General features: G+C 24.6%; 1 protein-coding gene across 9 annotated transcripts in view; it reads left to right on the top strand.

Moving 5' to 3' along the window:
* Positions 1-407: 407 nt before the first annotated feature.
* LOC122713848 (MAP kinase-activating death domain protein) overlaps positions 408-22,004 on the top strand; it is a 33,756-nt gene continuing 12,159 nt past the window's right edge. For 5 of the 9 annotated variants that reach the window (XM_043934643.1, XM_043934642.1, XM_043934649.1 and 2 more), the window contains exons 1-25: positions 408-508; positions 4,535-4,757; positions 5,833-6,001; positions 6,495-6,660; positions 7,198-7,378; positions 8,063-8,220; positions 8,967-9,267; positions 9,838-10,167; positions 10,697-10,729; positions 11,069-11,181; positions 11,742-12,436; positions 13,003-13,241; positions 13,884-14,078; positions 14,980-15,321; positions 15,677-15,745; positions 15,863-16,063; positions 16,384-16,579; positions 16,813-16,899; positions 16,981-17,114; positions 17,210-17,368; positions 18,038-18,229; positions 18,316-18,403; positions 19,018-19,157; positions 20,328-20,468; positions 21,547-21,691. In XM_043934643.1, coding sequence (XP_043790578.1) covers positions 4,662-4,757; positions 5,833-6,001; positions 6,495-6,660; positions 7,198-7,378; positions 8,063-8,220; positions 8,967-9,267; positions 9,838-10,167; positions 10,697-10,729; positions 11,069-11,181; positions 11,742-12,436; positions 13,003-13,241; positions 13,884-14,078; positions 14,980-15,321; positions 15,677-15,745; positions 15,863-16,063; positions 16,384-16,579; positions 16,813-16,899; positions 16,981-17,114; positions 17,210-17,368; positions 18,038-18,229; positions 18,316-18,403; positions 19,018-19,157; positions 20,328-20,468; positions 21,547-21,691 — 4,570 coding nt within the window. In that variant the 5' untranslated portion in view covers positions 408-508; positions 4,535-4,661. The remainder of the gene's footprint in view (positions 509-4,534; positions 4,758-5,832; positions 6,002-6,494; positions 6,661-7,197; positions 7,379-8,062; positions 8,221-8,966; positions 9,268-9,837; positions 10,168-10,696; positions 10,730-11,068; positions 11,182-11,741; positions 12,437-13,002; positions 13,242-13,883; positions 14,079-14,979; positions 15,322-15,676; positions 15,746-15,862; positions 16,064-16,383; positions 16,580-16,812; positions 16,900-16,980; positions 17,115-17,209; positions 17,369-18,037; positions 18,230-18,315; positions 18,404-19,017; positions 19,158-20,327; positions 20,469-21,546; positions 21,692-22,004) is intronic. The other 4 variants (XM_043934644.1, XM_043934645.1, XM_043934647.1 and 1 more) reach the window with 4 other exon arrangements.

Genomic DNA, 22,004 nt, shown 5'->3' with positions numbered 1-22,004 from the left:
ACGTACAATCTAATCTAAAAATTAAAATTTTTCCACCGTTTCTCTCAAAAAATTATTTTTAATTATCTCAATTATCATAAACAAAAATTTCTCTCATAAACTTTATTAAACCAAAAAAATTTCACACCAATTCCTCTTTTAACTTTCTCCAAATTCCACTTCCATGCAAGACTTTTTTCAATGAAACCACTCTTGAAGAAGAAAAAAGCCCTTCAAAACGTACGGACTTTTTCTTGCTCAGAAACACTTTTTTCCCTTATGCCTTTAACGCCCTATCGATCGAAAAATTTTTAAAGGGCAATTAAAAAGGTGGAAAAACGTCGGTCCCGGACAGACGTCAGGGGAACTCGTTTTTCCAAGTGTCGCCCCTGGTCGTACGCCTGCCTAGTAGCTGCGCCGCGAACGATCGCCAGTGTGGTATCGTCATTTAGGCGATACGGAATGTAGTCTCGTGAATGTGTGGATGAAAACGGCGATTTTCTATTTGAATCTCCGTTATCAACGATACGTAAGTCTCTTTGTATAGTGAAATCTGATGTCTTGCGATCTCTTATATTCAATAAACTTTTTTCTTCATATTTTGGATGTAGATTTATATATAAGTTTTCAAACGTGCGATATATGAATGATTGAATATTGGAAATAAATATGGTCGGTGTAATGTCGTCGAAATTTAACGAAATTGGTGACGCTGTTAAATTTGACAGATTTGATTCGTAAGTGAATAATAATATAACGATATTTTTTGAAATTTTTTTGTGGATAACAATGGTAAGATTGGATTTTTTTTTGATTAATTTATATTTATTATATATTTCTTTCTATTATGTATGTTGTATTGTTAGTAATATAAAGTTCGTAAATTGCAAAATTGTAGAATTTTACTGATTTATGTTTCTAACAGTCAGATAAAATAATTTATAAATTGCTGAATTATTGAAAGGAATATCAATAGAATATCCATATTAATAAATATCCATATATTATACAATGATATTATATTATATATAATTTGGAAGATTTTTATTTCTAATAATTGAATGTCTAATATATTATTAGAAATAATAAATTTACAAATTACACAATTAAATTGCAAAAATGATAGTAATTTTCATGCAATTTATATCTTTAATAATGGAATGGCAAGAATCTGTGATCTAGATATTGAAAATATAAGATCTAATGCAGATGTTACATTAAAATTTTATGATACTGTGCGATTTGACAACTTCAAAGATCAGACTTAAATGCGAAATAATTGCAAAAATAGTAGATTCTTTATTCACATTAAAAATTATATATTTATATTACTGAAAATTCATGGAATATTTCTTATGAATATTTTATGTTTAGAATCTTCTTCAAGCTTGAATGACATTGAATAATATACAAATGATTGAATAATATAATGTTAAAATTTCGCAACAAAAAAACTATTTAATACATTTAATTCTTCTGCAGTTTTAAGAATTCTTCAAAGATGTCTCTTCGAATCATTATAAGTACAATATTAATTCATTATTGTATGAATTTCATTTTAATTTAAGAACTTCTATCTTGATAATAAATAATATAAACTTGTTGATAATAGCTCTAATTCATTATTTTATTATATAATTAAACTTGTAACACTAATTATAATTTTAAGATTTGATAAAAATTATTTGTAACAAACTTCAATTTTAATTTTAATTTTATTAAAGTTTTTTATTTATTATATAAGGCTTCTTCTTATATGCTAAAATAATTATAAAGAAACAAAATAAAGATCTCGAAAATATGAATACTATATACTATATATGAATACTATATATGAATAATATATAATAGAAATAAAATTTTCTTCATTAAAGTTATATATATCACATAGAAATTATTATTATTATTATTATTTGTTTCGTATTGGTTTGAGGTTTTATATTTAATATTTTATTGTAGTTTTATATTTTTAATAATATAATATAGAGGATTATGTAACTCTACTATTAAAAATATATATAAAAAAATTACATGTCACATATTAAAATTATGATTATTTATATATTATTAAAAATTTAAATTAAAAATATAAATTAAATTAAAAATATAAATCTATTGAAAATATATAAAATCATTGTTGCAAAATTTCAATGAAATTTCACAATTTTATATTTTTTAATATTTAGATCATATATTCAATGTCATTTAAAATTGCATCTTGAAAAGTATATAGAGTTAAAATAATACAAAATCGTAACAAGATTACTTGTTTAAATACTTTATATATTCTTCAATATCTAATAAACATTTTGAAAAATTTTTTTAAAATGTCATAAAATATTTTGAATAATTGAAATTCAATTGAATAATATTTTGAAAACGTTCGTTTCAAATCGAGAAAGATCTGGTATCTGTTTTGCAAATTTTGCAAAATTAATAATCTCTAAGATTAATTTTGAGATTTTGGATTCATTGATTGATTGAAGTTTGATTAGTGGATTGAATGAGGTTTCCTTAAGATTAAAAATGTAATAAATTATAGAAACATGATTTATTTGATCATAACAACATATTAAATGATATATTGAATATTCTTATATATTTTAAAAAAATGAGAAATAAAATGTTGCAACAAAGATTGTAATCTTAGATAGCTAAAAATAAAGAAAAAAGTTATTAATAATTTTAACTATAGATTTTAATTAATATATTATTTGAATATAATTAATTGATTTATTTTCTATCTATGATAAAATTATCTTAAATTTCTTCAATTTTATTTTCATTATTATTATTATTTTTAATGAAATTAAACATTGAAAGTTTGATTAAAAATTCGACTATTTCGCAACAAATTAATAATTTTGATTTTGATTTTTATTAAAATTTTTTGGCTATACCAGAAAATTATTACATGATTATCTCATTTTGCATTTATCTCATTCGAAATAACAAAACCGGAAATGGGATAATCTGCGGTGAAAAATACCGTTTATATTATTCTTTTTTATACAAATGTGAAAAAAGTGTGTGATTTTGTAAATTACAAAATGAAATGAAAAAATATAGATTAAAGAAAAGAGATAGATTGTGAAAATATTTTTGGTTACTACTATTTCGCGTATTATTTTGCGCAAACGCGCAGGACCTTTTAAGGAACATATCGATTATAAATTGTCCTTTTTTAGGACGAAATTTCTATTTTTAACTTGAATTATTGTGAAATATTTTGAATTATTGAAAATTATACAATTATAATTCAGGATTGTGATATTCCAATATTCAAAATTAATGAAAGAAAATAAAATGAAGATAGATTGTTTATTATTTTCTTATCAATAGATTTATTATAGTTTATTTTTCATTATATTTTTATTTGTATTTCAGAGATTATTAAAAAAATGTTACAAATGAAAATATTTATGAATTTATTAATAAACTTTTAATAAATCTCTGCTTGTTATATAACTTATATAATATATTATATATAATATATTATATATATATTAAAAAATATAATCAAATATTTTTTATTTATTACAAATATTATAAATTTATCATACATAGTTTATTTATTTAATTATAGATATAAATCACATTTTATTTCTTCATTTTTACAAAAGTGATTTGACTTGAAAATATAAAATTTCGTTTCAAAAGAAGAATATTTGGAAAAAATGATAAAAGAATAGTTTTGATAATATTTTTTATTAAATTATAATTGGATTAAATTCAAAAATATTGTTTAATATTAATGTTAATGTTAATGTCAATTTTACATTGTTTTGAGAAAATCTTTAATTAAATATTGTTTCAAAAAAGCTGAGTTCAGCTTAAACCTTGCGCACGTTGCTCGAGCGTTTTTGTGATTCTTGTTAACTCAATATAGGTCACGAGGCTCAAGAAATCAATGAGCCTCGTGCTCCAAATATTATTTCTCATACTATTAGACTGTACCGTCAATTAAGTTTCCATGATCTAATTCATTCTTTGTATCTATCTTTTATAACGATGTCGAACGATATATTTAATTCTATATTGAATTAAAAAAATAGTATAGCCTATATCTGTGCATATAATATCGTTATATAATTCTCAAAACGAATTCTCAAAATATATAATTTTATACAAATTGTTGAGATATAGATTTTTGAAATTTTTATTTCAATACAGAAAATTTTGAAACAAAAACTTTTTCAATGAAAATTTTTTAAATAAAATAAAAATATTTGTAAATACACAAGAAATAAGAATTTATTAAATGTAATTTTCCACAAATAAAAATTTCTTAAATATAATAATAATCTAAATAATAATAATCTATATTAAATAAACCTAAAAATATGAGTAGAAATTTTCTAAATACAAATTTAGAAAATAAAAAATTATAGAATATTTTAATAAATTCTTTCAAATTGAAGGAATCGATTAAAAGGTAAAAGGAGACACGATATCAAGGCAAATCTTTTCCTGTACAGAAGAACAAAGAGTAAATTAAATAGGTTTTAATTTTCTGAAGAAAACTCAATTTAATAATCGACTCTTTTGTTTCCAGATGTGAAAGACCAAGTGAAGAATGATATAGTCATGAACCGATCAGGAGGCGATCCTGATAAAAAGCCGATGGCTCAGATAACTCGTGCACATTGCATAAAACGGTGACAGAGCTGTAAATTACAGCGATGGATATACAAAAAAAGCACCTGTGCCCCCGCTTGGTGGATTATCTCGCCATTGTGGGGGCCAGACTGCCCTCAGTCTCTCGTCAGCCTGTGCAGGTATATACTTATCTTTAAACCATTAATTTGTAATTTTGTCCAACTCTACAAATTGGACATTTAGACAGTATTTTATTCAAACATTTGGAATATTCCATAGAATATTTTTTAATAAATTATAATATTAGATTGGAAGATTTATATAGATTTTTTATTCAATAAAATAAGTAATTTCAAATAGCTTGTATAATATATTTTTTATATTTGGTATTTTTATAAATTAAATAGTTTTTTATATTTACATTTATATAAATTAAATAGTTTTAGTAGTTGGATTAAAAGCAAAACAATTTATTTTCAATCTTCTATATTGTATGATTATATTATATTATATATATTATATATATTATATTATATATATTATATATATTATATTATATATATTATATATATATTATATTAATTAAAAAAGGTATAAATGTAACTTATTCTTGAGAAAAATATATGCTATATATACTTTATATATACTATATATACTATATATACTTTAAATATTTTAAAATAAATTCTGCAAGATAATATCATTTAAAAATAAGTGATAAAATTGTTAATATTGAATATAATATATTATAACAATCTATTTTGTTTTTCTTAACTCGCAAAATTGATTTTCTTTTTTAATATTCATTAATATTTCTTATCAATTTTATTTTATTTGTTATTATTTTCATATATTTCATGTACTAATCAGGATGAAATAATGATACTGATTAATGCAATGATACTTAAGATTATATAAAAATAAGATTAATAGTTATAATATCAAAAATAAAACTTAAAAGAAAGAAGAAAAATTTTCAAGTCTGAATTCATAGAATATTATACTAATTATATTATTATATAAATATAATAATATATAACAACAACAACAACAACAACAACAACAACAATAATAATATCTATACTTTTGCAGAGAAATATTAGAAATTAATATAATTGAAATCCATGATTAGATTATTATTTTGTAAAGTTATATATATAGCTTTATATTATTTATACAAATTAATACAGAATTGAGATTTGTGGGTAGTATTTGTATTATTTGGAGAGTTTATGAATGTACATATGATTACAGGTTCCAGAATTATTGCGAAGATATCCGGTGGAAGATCACAAAGATTTTCCATTACCGTTGGATATGGTTTATTTCTGCCAACCTGAAGGTTGCACTAGCGTGGGCCCGAAACGCACAGCTTTACGAGAGGCTACTTCCTTTACTTTTACACTCACGGATAAAGATTCCGGTATTTTTTTTTTATTATTCTACAATTATTAATATATTGATCTACAACAATGATTCTTAATCTTTTATTTATCACAAACTTTTTTTCGTTTTATATATATAAATAATTTTTCGTTATTGAAGACCTCCAAAATATAATTTGAAATTTATAAAGAAATTTAAAAATTAAAATATTGATTATTAACAATCTTTAAACTTTAAGAAAAGAGATTTATAATAAATAAATTAATATATAATTTTTTAAATCATTTATTTGTATGCATAAGAATTTTATGGTTTTATTGATTTAGATTAAGAATCAATAATCTGGAGACTAAAATAAAATAAAATAGTTTATAGAACATTTGTATAAATATTTTAATTCATTTCCTATTTATTATAGGAATATAAATTATTAAAATTAAAATTATACATGTTTCTTTTGTTTTTTAAAATATTGATGTTTATGATGTATAAAATATTTTTGCATAAAATATAATTTTATGTTATTTTAGGGAAAACTCGCTATGGGATCTGTGTAAATTTTTATCGACCAATAGAAAGGGTAGGAGTTGCAGTTGGAAGTGGGGTCTCAATGAAAAGAGACAAATACAATACCACATTTCGAAGGGAAAGTTGGAGGAAAAGTATGGAAAAGAGCACAGATTCTGCCTTTTCTAGGTGAAATATAACACATTATTTTATTCATTATTATACATTATTATAACACATTATAATCTTATTTTATGAAACATCATTAAAAACATCATTCTGTCACTTTTTATCTTCCTGTCCAAATATTTTATTCTTTAAAAATAGTTAAAAAAACTAACTAAAAAAAATTGAAAAGTTTAAATTTGTATTTTAAATTACTAATATTCTTTTTTTTTTTTACGAAATGTTAACATCAAAAATAAGATTAAATATTTATTTAATACTTAAATAAGAATAAATACTTAGAAAATCCTTCAAAATTGATGCCAGAATTTTATTAATATTTAAATTATTAATAAAACAACAAACATGTAAAACATGAAACAAGTTTTAAAAAGAAAGAATTATTGAAAATTTTACAAATATTTATTGAATTTATATTCGAATTCTTTCATTATTCATGTCGAATGATGAATTTGTATATATGAATATGAATATTGTATAACCAATTAAAGAAAACACTTTCTGTAATTATAAGACTGTATCTCTAGCTGTTCTTTATAGCGACTATAGGAGCAGTGCAATTGGTCCTAGTGACTCTGAAAAAGATTGTCCGAGTAGTAGAAGAGACTCTGACACTTCGCATATTCCAAGTGCACCGAGATTAGGTATCACTGCACCAAGTGGAGACAGTGAAAGTGGAGGAAGTCATTCTCCATCTCCACGTGCTTCACGTAGACGACAGGTAAATCTCATTATTGTAAAATAGATATTTTTTTCTTTAATATGAAATTTATATTTCTTTGATTAATTTATTATTAAATTATTATTAATTAAATTTGAAATTATAAGTAAATAAATTTATTAATTTTAATATTGCTGATTGATTAATAGATTATAATTAAATTACGAATATGATTAATTTATCAATTTTAGAATTGTTTTTAAAATAATTATAGAATTTTTATTTAATAAATATTTAATTAAATTAATTTTGAACAATTTTGAAATTTCCAGTTAATTAAAATTATAATAGTAATAGTTGTATCTATGTTAATTTTTAAAGATTTTTATACTAATTAATTTAATAATTATAATGTTCCTAAAAACAATTACAATAGAAATAATTTTTCTAAAAAATTAAAAATATTCTTTTCTATACTATTCAAGAAAATTTATAATTTCTACAAATGTTCAAATAATGCAATAAAATTATATACGAGCATTATGTTGTCAATATCCAATTGATAAAAACGAAACATCTGAATAGAAGAATGAATTAATTTCAATTTCTCCGGAAATACAAGCTATTTCAAGCTTATTGTACCATTCATTCGAGGTATATTAAGTTCGACAAACGAACTTAATAAATCGATCGATACGAAATGAATACGAGATAATTTACAATTATTCATGTGTATGCTTTCAGAGAATACGAAATCACTCGCTCACGTCGTTATGTATCATCTCTCATCATCCATTCTTTTCAATGTTCCGGGAATGCCTTTTCGTATTAAAGAAGATTATCGACGCGTGCAATGAGAGTTCCTCGCCGCAGAAAGTTGGTGCTTCTAGACAAACTAACAGGTAAAGTATTAATTAATCCATAATTATTTGCAAAATACTTGAATCTATTTTTTTCCCGATTATTTACTCGATTAATTTTTCGTTTATGAATATTCAAATCTTCACTTTGCAATTCGTATAAGTTATTCATTTTTCTTTTTTTCTTTCAATATGACTCTGAGTGGTACATATTTTCATAATTAAATATTATCATAGTGATATTTTTTAATGATAGTTAGGAAATAAATCTTTTACGTGTAAAACTAGTAAAATTTTTTTACTGTTATAATTTTTAATTATATTTTAATATTATTTTTTTATTTAAATTTGTATATATTAAGACACATAATTTATTATAATTATTTTATATGATAAACTTCTTTCTTTACTTTTATAATTTAAAGTAATAATTAAAATTATTTTTTGATTGAAAGATAGAATATTTAAATATATATTAAGAATAAATTAAATATATTTAATACATAATAATAAATATAATATATAATAATAAATATTTATTTTAAAAAATTTTATAGTTTGAATAAATAATAATTCCTTTGATGGAAATGAAAAAATAATTAATTAAAAAAAATAATTAGGGTTATTTAAATTTTAAAAATACTTCTGCATAAATATGAAAAGATCTTCTTATTACAATATAAAAATATGATTTAAAAATTGTTTAAAGACGATAATTTAATTAATTTATATAAATATTTTGTAATGTATTATTAAAAAAGAAAAATTATGTTTATTACGATTAATAGAGATACAGTGTGGAGCGTTTTAACGGGTCAAACACTGGAGGGAACACCATCGATAGTGTTGCACGATGTTCGTGAGATCGAGACATGGATATTGCGATTGTTAAGCAGTCCTGTTCCAGTTCCAACAAAAACACGCGTCGAGATCGAGATCGTGTCGCAAAGTATGCAGCCACCACTCTGTTTTGCACTCCCAGATCACACTAGATTTTCTCTTGTTGATTTCCCTCTGCATCTACCCCTGGAACTTCTTGGCGTTGACATATGCTTGAAAGTCCTCACATTGATTCTCTTGGAGCACAAGGTAATTCCCTACTTTTTTACGATTTAAATTATATATCCCTCTGAAAATTAATTTTTATTCACGATTTTATCTCATTAATCTCATTCTTTTATTTTTTTAGTTTAGTCTCGTTCTTCACATTTTTGAACAAAAATTATGCCAATATCGTTTAATTTTATTATTATCATAAATTTAGATTTGATTAATTTTTTTTAATTTATTTAAAAAAAAAATTTATTTAAAATTTTTATGAACAAATTTTGATAATCGTTTAAGAATAATCATTAAATTAATTTAATTATATATTAAACTAATATTATTATGAGTGATGATTTTGATAAAATATTAAAAAATTATCAAAATTGAAGTGTATTTTTTTGTAAATATTTATCCTTAATTTTTGGTTTTCAAAGCAATTTTCAAATGTATCTTATTTAAAAATATATGTTTTATATATTATTAACAATTACTATTATTAATTTTTCTATCATTATATTTTATTATTTTTTGTTCTATTAAAATTAAGAGAACAAGAAAGTTGAAAGAAATGTAATTAATAAATTACAATGAATAAATTATATTTGTTTTCAGATCGTGTTACAATCCCGTGACTACAATGCCCTGTCGATGTCTGTAATGGCGTTCGTTACGATGATTTATCCTCTGGAATATATGTTCCCTGCAATACCATTGTTACCCACGTGCATGAGCTGCGCGGAACAATTGTTGCTTGCACCTACACCATTTGTTATCGGAATACCCGCTACTTTTTTATTGTATAAAACGAACTTTAAAATGCCCGATGACATTTGGCTAGTGGATCTAGACAGCAATAAAATAAACCCACCTACTGGTCTGGGTGATCAATTGCCTCCATTGCCCGAACCAGAAGGCACCGAATTAAAGAACCACTTGAAACAGGTAAATAAAACGCCACTTAACATGATAAAAATTAATCCTTTTGTTGCCTGACAAGGAACAAATTAAGAAGAATTAAATAAAACATTGTGAAATTGTACTAATAAAATTTTTAAAATAAGAATTGTTGTTTTAAAAAATGAGAAATATTCTAATTCCAAAAATTGATGAAAATAATTTAAAATTTTCTAAATTTAAAATTATAAAATTTGGACACTAAATATACACTATTATAGCATTCAAGAAATTACTAAGAAAGATAAATATAAAATAAAGATAAATATAATAATACTTCATTAAATTTAAATTTTGCAAATTACAATCTTATTGATTCCTAAATTTTCAACTTTGGTAGAAATAATTAACAAATATACAAATAATATAACTTCATATCATTGTAAAATATCTACAAAGAAATTAATATTTAAAAATTAGAAAAAAGAGATAAAAATATGTAACATCTATAATAGATACTCGATTAATAACGACGTCAATGTTATTTTAATTGTTCCTCATTTAATTGGTTCCGTAGGCAATGCAACTGATGGACCAAACCGGCTCTGGTGTAAATATTTCAATTATCCACTCTTTGCATGTAGCATAAATATATCTATCCCTTGTGTTGTAGTTACAGTAGCATGGGTTAATTTTTCCTGATAGGACGAGATTCTTTTTTTTCTTTTTATTTTTAATTCTGATTAGAGGATATAGTATAGCACGTTTTGTCTCAATTCCAAGGGAGAGACCTGAAGCTTATTATACGAAATAGAAAGCATAGTATATAGATTTAAAAAATAGATGTAGTTGAGCTTGAACAATATATCGTAATAGACAAAGTTCTTAGAGAAGAGACATCTAAAAATTATACTTTATAATTTTCTTATAGATAATATTTTATTTTCAGGCAATGGCTAGTATGTCAATTCCGCAAATACTATCGCAAGATACTTCTCCCAGGACTTCTCTGCAAGCTCCTAGCAGAAGAGAGAGTCTAACTTCTCATTTGTCTACTTTGAGGTAATGATTTTATTTGTAGAATTTTTTTATACAGAAATTTTATACAATGATGATATAACTTAAAATTATAATATTTTAAAATTATATTGTTTGATACAAAAATTTAAATTAGCAAAAATTTTTAACTAAAATTGATTTAAAATTTAAACTGATTATATGTTACAAATCTTATAAATTACGTTATCTTAAAATTACTTTTTAAAGTTATTTGAAAAAAAACAATACTAAAAAAATGAAAACAACAATAAATAAATAAATAAATAAAAGAAAGTAAAAAAATATATTTAAATGATTCATTTATCATTAATATTTTCTGCAATTATTTATTATTCATTAATATTTGATTAAAATAATTGGTCTCTTAACATGCAACATCAAATTTTTATATTATTAATATTATTAATAAATTAAAAAATAAAGATTATTTTCTCGAAAAATCAATTATATTAAATAGCTAATTTAATATCAAATAGAATATGTTATTTATCAAGTAATAAATTAGCTTATTGCAAATAATTATTTTTAAATTATCATTTGAAATAAATTTCTGTTCCACACAGCGTATCTTCAATGAAGCATAGGCCAAGCATCGATCACTATTCCAGTCCAGCAAGTTCTCCAGGTGCCGGTGTGACTTCCAGTCACCGTCGCACCTCCATGTCTCAATCAGGTGGCTCTTCGTCGCCCCAGAAACCGTTCTCCTCGCAAACCGTGCAATCTTTCAATCCTTTCATCTATGGAAACGATTTGGACTCGGTAGACGTTGCCACAAGGGTGGCCATGGTTCGCTTCTTCAACTCGCAGAATCTCTTGGCGAATTTCACCGAGCACACGAGGACTCTGAGACTATATCCCAGACCCGTAGTCGCGTTCCAGATCAATTCTTTCCTTCGATCAAGACCACGGACCAGTCATTTCTTGAACAAATTTGCCAGGACTCAGGCGGTTGAGTTTTTGGCCGAATGGTCCCTTACACCGAGCAATGTGGCGTTCTTGAGGGTGCAAACAGGGGTGTTCGATCCGACTCAGATAGGCGATAAGCCGAAATGGTATGCCTCGAGTCTCGAGCCTATTTATTTTCCTGTTTGGGACAATGGTAGCTCATTGGCCAATGCTCTGAAAGCAATGAAGGAACACGAGAATCAACCAACAGATGAGAGTGGATCTGATTCGGAAGGTGCTGAAAGCACGAGCTCCTCTTATTCCTCGTTGAGCGATTTTGTTTCTGAAATGGTGTCATCGGACTTGTCTCCGAGTAAGTGTGTTTCTTTCGTTAATTGATCAAAGGGAAAATAAATTTTTGAAATAAGATTTACATAAATAATTTCAAGTATATATTTTAATATCAATCTATATAAATATCGTTTTGAAATAATATATTTATTATTAAAATAAAAAATAAAATATGATTATCTTTGATATTTGTTCTATTTTAATTAAAATATAAATAAATATTTTATTTACTATACATATAACTTGATAATACTGTAAATAATATTTTAGATTATATTAAATAAAATAATATTTTCGATTACTAATATTTGCTTATGGAAATATTTTAATTTTCTAGTAATTATGAATTTGTTTTAACTTATTTAAAAAATTTCTATAAATTTTTATACAAATATTCAAATACAGATATAAAAAAGAATAATAATAAGAATATAAATTGTAAATTTTATAATATTGAATTAAAAATCATTTTTGAGAAACATTGTATTTTAATTAACAATAATAAGAAATTTTTATTAATTGAATTTTAAATAATTAATTATAACGATAAAAAATAATCAAATACTGTTTATGTAATTTATTTTACAGGTTACAATTGTTCACAAGTAGCACAGCCTCAACAAATGGCCTTGTCTGTAGATCCAACGAATGTTTACAATCCACCCAGTTCACTGCAATATCCTGGAGTCGAGGAAGAATCGACAGTAAGACCGGAAAGTCCACCAAGCACTTCCTCCAGTCACAGTGACTTGAGCAGTCCCAGCTTCAACAGGGATTCTGAATTCGAGTTAAATCCCAAAGCTCAAGAAGGCTCACAATCGACCAATGTGAGTAATTCTTAAGAATATTTTTAAGTTTTTTTTTTTTTAAGAAATTTTTATTTTCAAAATTTTTATCACAAAAAATTCTTTGTTATAAACTTCTTTTAAAAAATCACTCGAAACATAATTAGAATTCATTTCATTTGCGATAAATATTTCATTTTCATTTATTATTTATTTATTTCTGAATAAATTAAATTTAAAATATCAAAAATCTTAGAAGAATTTATTTACAAAAATTTAAAAATTAATTTAGGAAATAATTTCCTAAAAGAATTATAAAAATTAATAATTTTAATACATAATAATCATTTTTTTTCCAAAATCCATCATTTTACTATCAATCTGGATAAATCGATGTATTAACTTGCACCAATTTTTCACCATATCATTCGCAATAAGTAATATTTCATTTTCATATCTTATTTTTACATTTCGAAATATCGAATACTTAATATATTAAAATTGAACAAGATCATCAAATTTATTTATGAAAATTTATCAGTTGATTTAGGAAATAATTTTCTGAAATTCTCATTTTTCCTGTTTACCATCAATCTATATTACAACCAATCTTCAAAACAAAAGTAACGAAATCAAAAATTTCAACGAAACATTTCAACATCTTAACCAAGTGCTTGATCATAGGATAAAGAGGAGGGTGGTAGCTTTGAATCAGATTCAGCATCCACCATAACACCACGCACAATCCTGAGCGCACAAAGTTCGGTGGGACAGTTCGGAGTAGGGAAGAGACGTTCTTTAGCAACGTCGAGCATCAACGACACCGAACGTCCTGCCACATCTTACAGGACTTCTCGTCTCAGTAGATTTGTTGTTCCAGTGAGTTCATCCTTCATTGATGGTCTCTGCTGGTGTATTAAAATCTGTCGATTAATTTCTTATTTATCGGTTCCTATCTTTTTGTGTCGTTTGGATTTTGCATGCGATGTGCGATCAGAAAAGCAAACAGTTTTTCCATTCGATGTATGCCAGCATGAAAATCCCCCCCCTCTTTTTTTGTTTGACATTTGTTATTGAATTTTTATATATTTTTTATTTTTTAATATATATTAAAGATGTTTGTTGATATTTATTGACGATTTATGAATTATTGCGTTTAGTATTTTATTGAAAATAAATAAAATTTTTTAGTGTAGATTTTTTGGATATTTTTAACGTTTTCTTTTGGAATCCTCTAAATATTAAATATATTATTTTTTTCTTTGTAATTTCTTACAAAATTTTTTATCCTTTTATGTTTCTATAGAAAATTTATTCAACTTTTTTTTTTTTAGAAATTTCTATACAAATTTAGGTTTCATTAAAAATTATTTTGGATTGAATAATATCTATTCTGATCTTCGATTGATAATTCCTTTTTTATCATTTCAATTTCTTATAAACATCAAATAAATAAATAATAATACATGCATGTCATCTTTCTGAAGCATTTATGAAGTCAAGTATCATTCATTCAATTTAATAATTCTTCGGTACAAAATGTATGGTTCACGCGAATTATCATCAAAATTTTATTTCAAATATCATAATTTTTAATTTACATTCAGTAATCAAATCAGAATTATACATGTTCTAATATTAACTGTAATATAATGTCTTAAACTTTCTTCTATCTTTTTACTGAAAGGATCTTCGTCCTCCAAAAACAAAATTTTCTATTCGAATTTTGAATTTCAAAAATTTTTTAAAAAATATGTTTCACTTAAATATGTTTCCAAAGATACAACCAAGCGCAGCAAGTCTCCAGCGTCATCCAAGTGTTGGCAACGTTTTGGCGAGGGCATCGAGTTTTGGTACAGGGCCATTTTCTCGACAGACGAGCAACAGCAGCAACGAGAGCGAATCGTCCACGGTTTCTCGACAATTTTCATTGGGTACCAGTGGGCAGAAGCAAGCCAACGAGGGCGTGCAAAGACAGGGTTCCAACGTGACTGGAAACGGTGTTCTACGACAGGGTTCTCAAGGATCTTTGTTCGAACAAATAGCCAATCAAGCGAAGGATTTGGTTCGAGAAACTACTAGGCAGAGCAGTCAGGATGGAATTCTTGCTCAGATGGACAAGGTATTTTCATAATTTTGGATATTGTGATTATTTGAAAATTATAAAACATGTAAAAAAATTCTTGATAAGTTTTAAAATTATAACTATATATTTATTAAAATATATATATTAAAATTATAACTATTTATTTATATATTATTATATATAAAATTATAATTATATATAAATTGTCATAATGATTTTACGAATTGTGTAGATGTGAAAATGTTTATAATTTGAAGTTTTTGGATTTTTAAACTTTTAATAATGAATATTAGTAATATTATATGACTAATTTCCTTCACTTTTGTTAATATTGTTCTTTTAATTTGAACTTTTTTTATAAATATAGAGAGACAATTCGTTTGTTTAATAGTTAAAACATCAGGCAAAAGAGAAGATCACAGAAGCTGGGGAAGATAGTCTCTTTGCGCCATTGGAACAAGTAAGTATATGTAATTTCCAATTACATATATTTAAGTTTTTTAAGTTATTTATAGTTAATAATTTAATTTTATTAGCTGTGAAAAATAAAATTTTACTTTTTTGATATATCAAACAGTTGACGCAACAGACAAAGAAAGCAGTAGGAGAGGCAACGAAATCCGTGCAAGAAGCTTCGAAAACCGCTTTGGAGGCGAGCAAAACTGCAGCTGGAGTCAGCAAAAATACACTCGATGATTTAACGTATGTGAGCAAGAGCACTTTTGGAGATTTGACAAAAAGTGCCAAAGAAGTTGCTGCGAAGAAAGGTTTACTCAAGGTATATATAATTGAAGAGATAAATTAAAATCCGCAAAAATTGAATTTCTAAAATCGAATTTTGAAACTTCTCGAAATTCATATTTTCTTTTCAAAAGTTTCGAACTGCAAAAAGTTTCAAAGTTTAAGAAATAAAAATTTCTTAATTTTCAAAGATTTTCAAGGTTTTGAGCGTTCTATTTTTAATTTCCAAGAGTTTTGAATCATAAAAATAAGAAAAAGTTCAAAAACTTAAACTTTTTGAGCTTTAAAGATTTTCAAGATTTCGAAGTTTCGAAATAAGAAAATTTTAAAGAAAATTAAAAAAAAAAAATTATTTAGGGACTTAGCGACACGCAGCATTCACCTCCATCGCCTCCTGGAATATTACAACGAAGAGATTCGAGTAGTACACAATTGGTCGCTTCGGATAATCGCGCAGGGCGGCGGGAAATCGGACGTGATTTTTTCAGCAATATTAGTAGTGATTTAAATGGCATTGCTGCGCAAACGAGCAACATGTTTAGCGATCTGTTTGGTAAATAACATTTTTTTCTTTCTCTATTTTTGAATAAATTAAAACAAAAAATTATATTTAAAGAGTGTTTTTTTATTTTTTATTATAATAATAAAATATGATTCAAAATTACAAAAAAAAAAAAAAAGAGAAAGAAATGAAAATTTAAAAATAGCAATTTTCTAATATCTATAAAAAATAAAAAATATGAAAGATATAATATCTTTAAAAAATTTTTCTTTTTACATTTGCAGGCAGTAAAAATAGTTCTAGAAATACCGGTCTCCCACAGTCGCAAAAAGCGGATAAGAAGACACCGATACTCGGACCTTTTCCTAAAAGTATTATTCAATTATGTTTTCAAACAATTATCTTTTTTATATAGTATAAGTTTATATATGAATTTAATCGATTGTTTTCAGGTAAAACAGGATTGGTGGAACGATCATCGTTGATAAAACACTCGACGAACAAAGCTAATCAGGAAGACATCCAGAGGATGCAGAATGCAGAGAGGTCTAGTACAAATAGCGACAATCAAGCTTTCCTGACTGATGTAAGTTCTTTTAGATTAAGAATCTTAATGATTATGAAAATATATCGTGTAATAAAACTGTATATTAAATTATGACTTTTATGAATCTGTTTAAGGTGGTGAATCAAGTTTTAACCGGTGAAGGCGTTGGCTGGCTGAAATTGAATAGGCTAAAAAAATTAATGGAGGATGAAAGCTATCGAGACTTGGTAGTGACGAAATTGAATAAAGGGCTTAATAAAAAAATTAGTCCTGATGATCATATCGATGATGTGGTAAATATAATAAGAAAAATTCAATAAATTTATTAAACTTTTAGAATTTATGATATTATGCTTTCGTTCTCGAAATAAAAAATTAAGCTAGAGAAAGTTAAAAAGGGAAATTCATTAAATTTTATGTAATTTACGACAAATATTCAAATTATATCCGATCACTTTCGAATGAGTTTGCATATTATTGATTAAAAAATACTTTTTCACTAATTATTTCACATTAAGTATCATTATTTATTAGCAAAATTTTTTGCAAAGATTTTTGTCATAGTTGTATCTTGTTTTTAAAGGATTATAATTAAAAATTTTTAGAACTTTGAAATTTATATGGAAGATTAAATCTTTAGTATAGGATTTTATTTTATTTTATATATTTCTATTTTTTTTATATATTTCTATTCCTTTTTATTTTATATTTCTATTTCTGATTATTATCGGATGATCTCTTTTGAAAAATAATTTTTAAATATATCTTCTCATATCTTCTATTTAAATATCTACTTTACCTGAGGCATAAAGTTTTTATTTAGATTTCGAGAATTTGTATTTGTAAAATTTGTAGAAGTTTATATTTTTAAAATAATAAAAAATTAAAAAAAACTATACTTTCTAATGTTTGTACAATTCAAATATTAGATATTAGTAAATTTTTCTTATTTTTATAAATAGTATATCTCGAAGCCAGTTTACAAGGGAATGCTAAAGTGCCTTCAAGCAGTGGCTCATGGTCTTGGACACACTTACAATAATTTCGGCCTGGGAGGAATGGCATCGGTTTATCAGTTAATGGAAATCGCACATACTCACTATTGGAGCAAGGATCTTTCAGAGGGAGGTTTCGATAGTTCTTTAATGTCTCAGGTATTATTTGTTAAAAACTATCCATTTTGTTGAATATTATCAATATTCCACATTTAATTATTTATAATTTTTTATAATTCTTTCAGACATCTAGTCCATTTGGCAGCAAGGAAAACTTGAGGTCTCCGCAGTCTCCTACTCATCCTGAATTCTCAGACGCATCTCAAAGATCGGGTACAAAATTCAAATAAATTTCAAAGTTCATAAAATCATATTTAAAAAAATGTTTATTATTTCAAAAACTCGTAAAGTAATAAAAAATTTTGAAAGCGATTTAATTGAATTTAATTAAATAAACTTTCTTATAGGGTTAAAATTAACTTTTCTATTTAATATTATCAATTTAAAATGGATCATAAAAATAAAAAATTCCATTACATTTAATCTTTCGTAGACAATTTGGATTATTTAAGAAATGAAAGAAAATCTATTGTTAAATTTTTCCAAAACGAATTTTTATCTTTAATTTTCTCCTTATTGAAGAAAGTTTTAAAATTTTTATTTCAAAGATCATTTTTACATTAAATTAAAAACTCGAGAGGATAAATATTTCAAATGTTTAAAACAAAAAAACTTAAAAAAAAATAAAGATGAAAAGTTACTATTTGAGAGTTAAAAAATTTTATTTAATGTTCCAAAATAAATTTTTGATTTAATTTATATTATTATTATTAATAATTTATTATCATACAAATTATTTATTATTATTATACTATTATAATATTGTAATATATAAAATTAATTTTATTCTAAAACATCTATCATATTATTTGATTATTTGATTATAGATGCACCTCAAGTTCATTTGGAAATGCCACACGGTCATTCAACAGCGCATGAAGGTAGCCAATCGACGACAGACATGTTCCTCGATATGTTCACTAAAAAAGGAAAGTTCCTCAGCAGGCTAACGTCCTTCGACTCTGAGGTAAAAGCAACGAGTTCCATCAGAACGTTACCTCGTGGCACACGAAGGTAGCAAAGGTGTCTTTCTCTTTATGGTTTCACTTTCTGTCTACATTTCACGCGTACAATTTCACAATTGTAAAGTTCATTGATATTCGTATAGAATGTTTGCCTAATGAGTTTTTATACATGTATGTTTAAAATTTTCTTTTTTTAAATATTTAACATTGTATTATTAACTACTGGGTTATTAGTGATCAATATTTAAGATAAAACAATATTTATAATAATGATTTTCTTTTAGATTTCAATGTTATATTGCTACTATAAATAAATAAGCAATAATATGTAAATATTTTTAAAAATTATCATTTCTAATGATCAATTCAATGAAAAAAAGTATAATTACGAATGAAACATTCTGTACGATTAAACAGCAACAAAGTTAATCCTTTGATGATACACAGGTGACAAACAGGTGTTGTATAATAATACACAAGTATATGCATGAAAATTGTTATAAATAATTATCATGAAAAAAATGAGCAAAAAACAATAAGTATTGCCCAAGAGAAGGGATCGATAATAACGATTCATACGATTTTAGTTACTAAATTCGAAATTTCTATTTAAAAATAAATCGAGACAAATACAATATTTTATAACTATATATCATTTCATATAAATAAAATAAGCAAATGAAAATAAAATATATTAATTTTTTATTTTTAACATATTTTATTTCCAATTCATTATGGAATATTTTATTTAAAATAAAATTCACATAATAAGAAAAAAGGAAATATAATAATGAAATATATTAATTTTGTCATTTTCATTTTAAATATACTTTATTTTCAAATATAACTCAAAGTCTCCATGGAATATTTCATTAAAAATAATATTTCTTTCTTTATTCTCATTTAAAATCATATTAATTTCTGGATTATTAGCAATTGCATACAATTTTATATTAAGTTTTTTCTTATTTACATTATCTATTTTTTATCATATGAAAAAAAAAAAGAAATAATGAAATATATTTATAATTTTTTTTTTTTATTTTAAACACACTTTTCTTCCGATGGATCATTATACAGGCCTTCTGTGGAATAAATTCTAAACAATTAGCGATACATTGTCTCGTAATTGGTCTACAATTGTGCTATATAGAGGCGTCATGTGTTTTTAGAGTGGGCGGGGAGGTGGAACAGGAAGCAGCGAAGCTTTATCCACAGATGGAGGTAGCATAATCACTAATCCTGCTTTTCGTCAAGCGCACCAGGCTTCTTTCCGAAGCACTGTCTCTGATAGCGAGGTCGAACAAGGCAATGTAAATTGATCACTATTGAATCAATCTTTTTCATTTTTTTTTTCTTTCTTATAATATTCCCTTATTTTTATAACATATATAGAATTTAAAAAAAAAATATATATATATATATCTCTAGTTGGTAGAAATCGAAATCAGATGTTCATTTAGATGAACGAATTCATGAAGTTGCAAAATAAATCTCTAGTTGGAAAATTTTTTTATATACATTATAGTCTAGCTTATAGATTATTATAGTATATTTAGTTGGGAATCGATGCTGAGGAGAGAACTTGTGCTTGTGCAATACTTGCATCTTGTCAAAATTGTCCAACAATGGATCCATTTTGGAAAAAAGAAGATTGAATTTAGCTGGAGAGGATGATCGAGAACGGCATGTTGCTACAATAGATTTAGTTTTTGCACTAATGGGAAGAAGCTTTTACAATTGCTATTGATACACGATGAAACACACGAGCTTTGGATAGTTAAGAGAATTTGCATTTGATGAATTAAAAATTGGGCAATTTTTGAAAATTTTTTTGGATGAAAACTACTAAAGAAGATAATTATATCATTTCAGTTAAATTAATCTTTAAATCAGATTTATTTTTAAATTTTTCCAGTATATAAATAATACATATTATTTTCAAATAATTGTTCATTTATATACAATTGATTTATATAAAAAAACATTTTCTTATACTGTAATAATATCTCAATACAAAGAAATCATAGAATTATTTTTAATTAAATTTTTAAGTTTTTTGAAAAAAAATTTTTAAGATATGCTTAATTTATTATTCATCAAACTCTGAAAATTTAATTAATATTTTGATTACAAAATTGACATGTATAACACTTAATCGCTTGAACACTCTATTATTGTATCATTGCACTGAGAAATTCACATAGTTTTTTATAATGTGATCCTTTCCTTCAATTTAATTGTAGAAAAGAGTAATTGAGCTTATTTACTTTGTTAAAAATTTTAGAAAGAAACAAAAAGCTTTAACTTCACTAATTTCACGAATTTTGTATCGAGTAATACGATGTAAAAAAATCATTTGAATGTTCTTATATAATCTCATGATTTCAGTTTTCACGACAGCCGAAGCAACGAACCGGAAGCGTTTGGTCCAGCAAATCTTCTTTAAGTACCGGTTTTCGATATCATGGAGGAAGCTTGGTACCAACTACGACCGCTCCTAGTCCTGAAGCTGCAAGAACGTATTTATTCGAAGGTATAATGATAATTGAGCTAGATAAAATAGCCACTGAACAATATTTATGCAAATTTATATTTCTATTAGTTAAATAAAAATTTTATTTAAATATTTTATTTATATATTTTATGAAAATTTAAAATCATTTTATCATTTTATCAATTTAAAACACTTTTCACGGAATTCAAAAATAAAAAAAAAAAACAAATATGGAATATTATTATTAAAGTAAAGAAAACTAAAAAATCAATAAGAAAATTAATGTAACTACAATTAAGAAATTGAAAATTTTTTATTTTTTATTTTTTTTTTTATGTTTTTAATTTTTCTA

Source organism: Apis laboriosa, unplaced genomic scaffold (genome assembly GCF_014066325.1).
Source record: "Apis laboriosa isolate Shangri-la unplaced genomic scaffold, ASM1406632v1 scaffold26_cov146, whole genome shotgun sequence".
NCBI classification, from domain to species: Eukaryota; Metazoa; Arthropoda; class Insecta; order Hymenoptera; family Apidae; genus Apis; species Apis laboriosa.
This window is presented reverse-complemented; position numbering and strand designations above follow the sequence as displayed.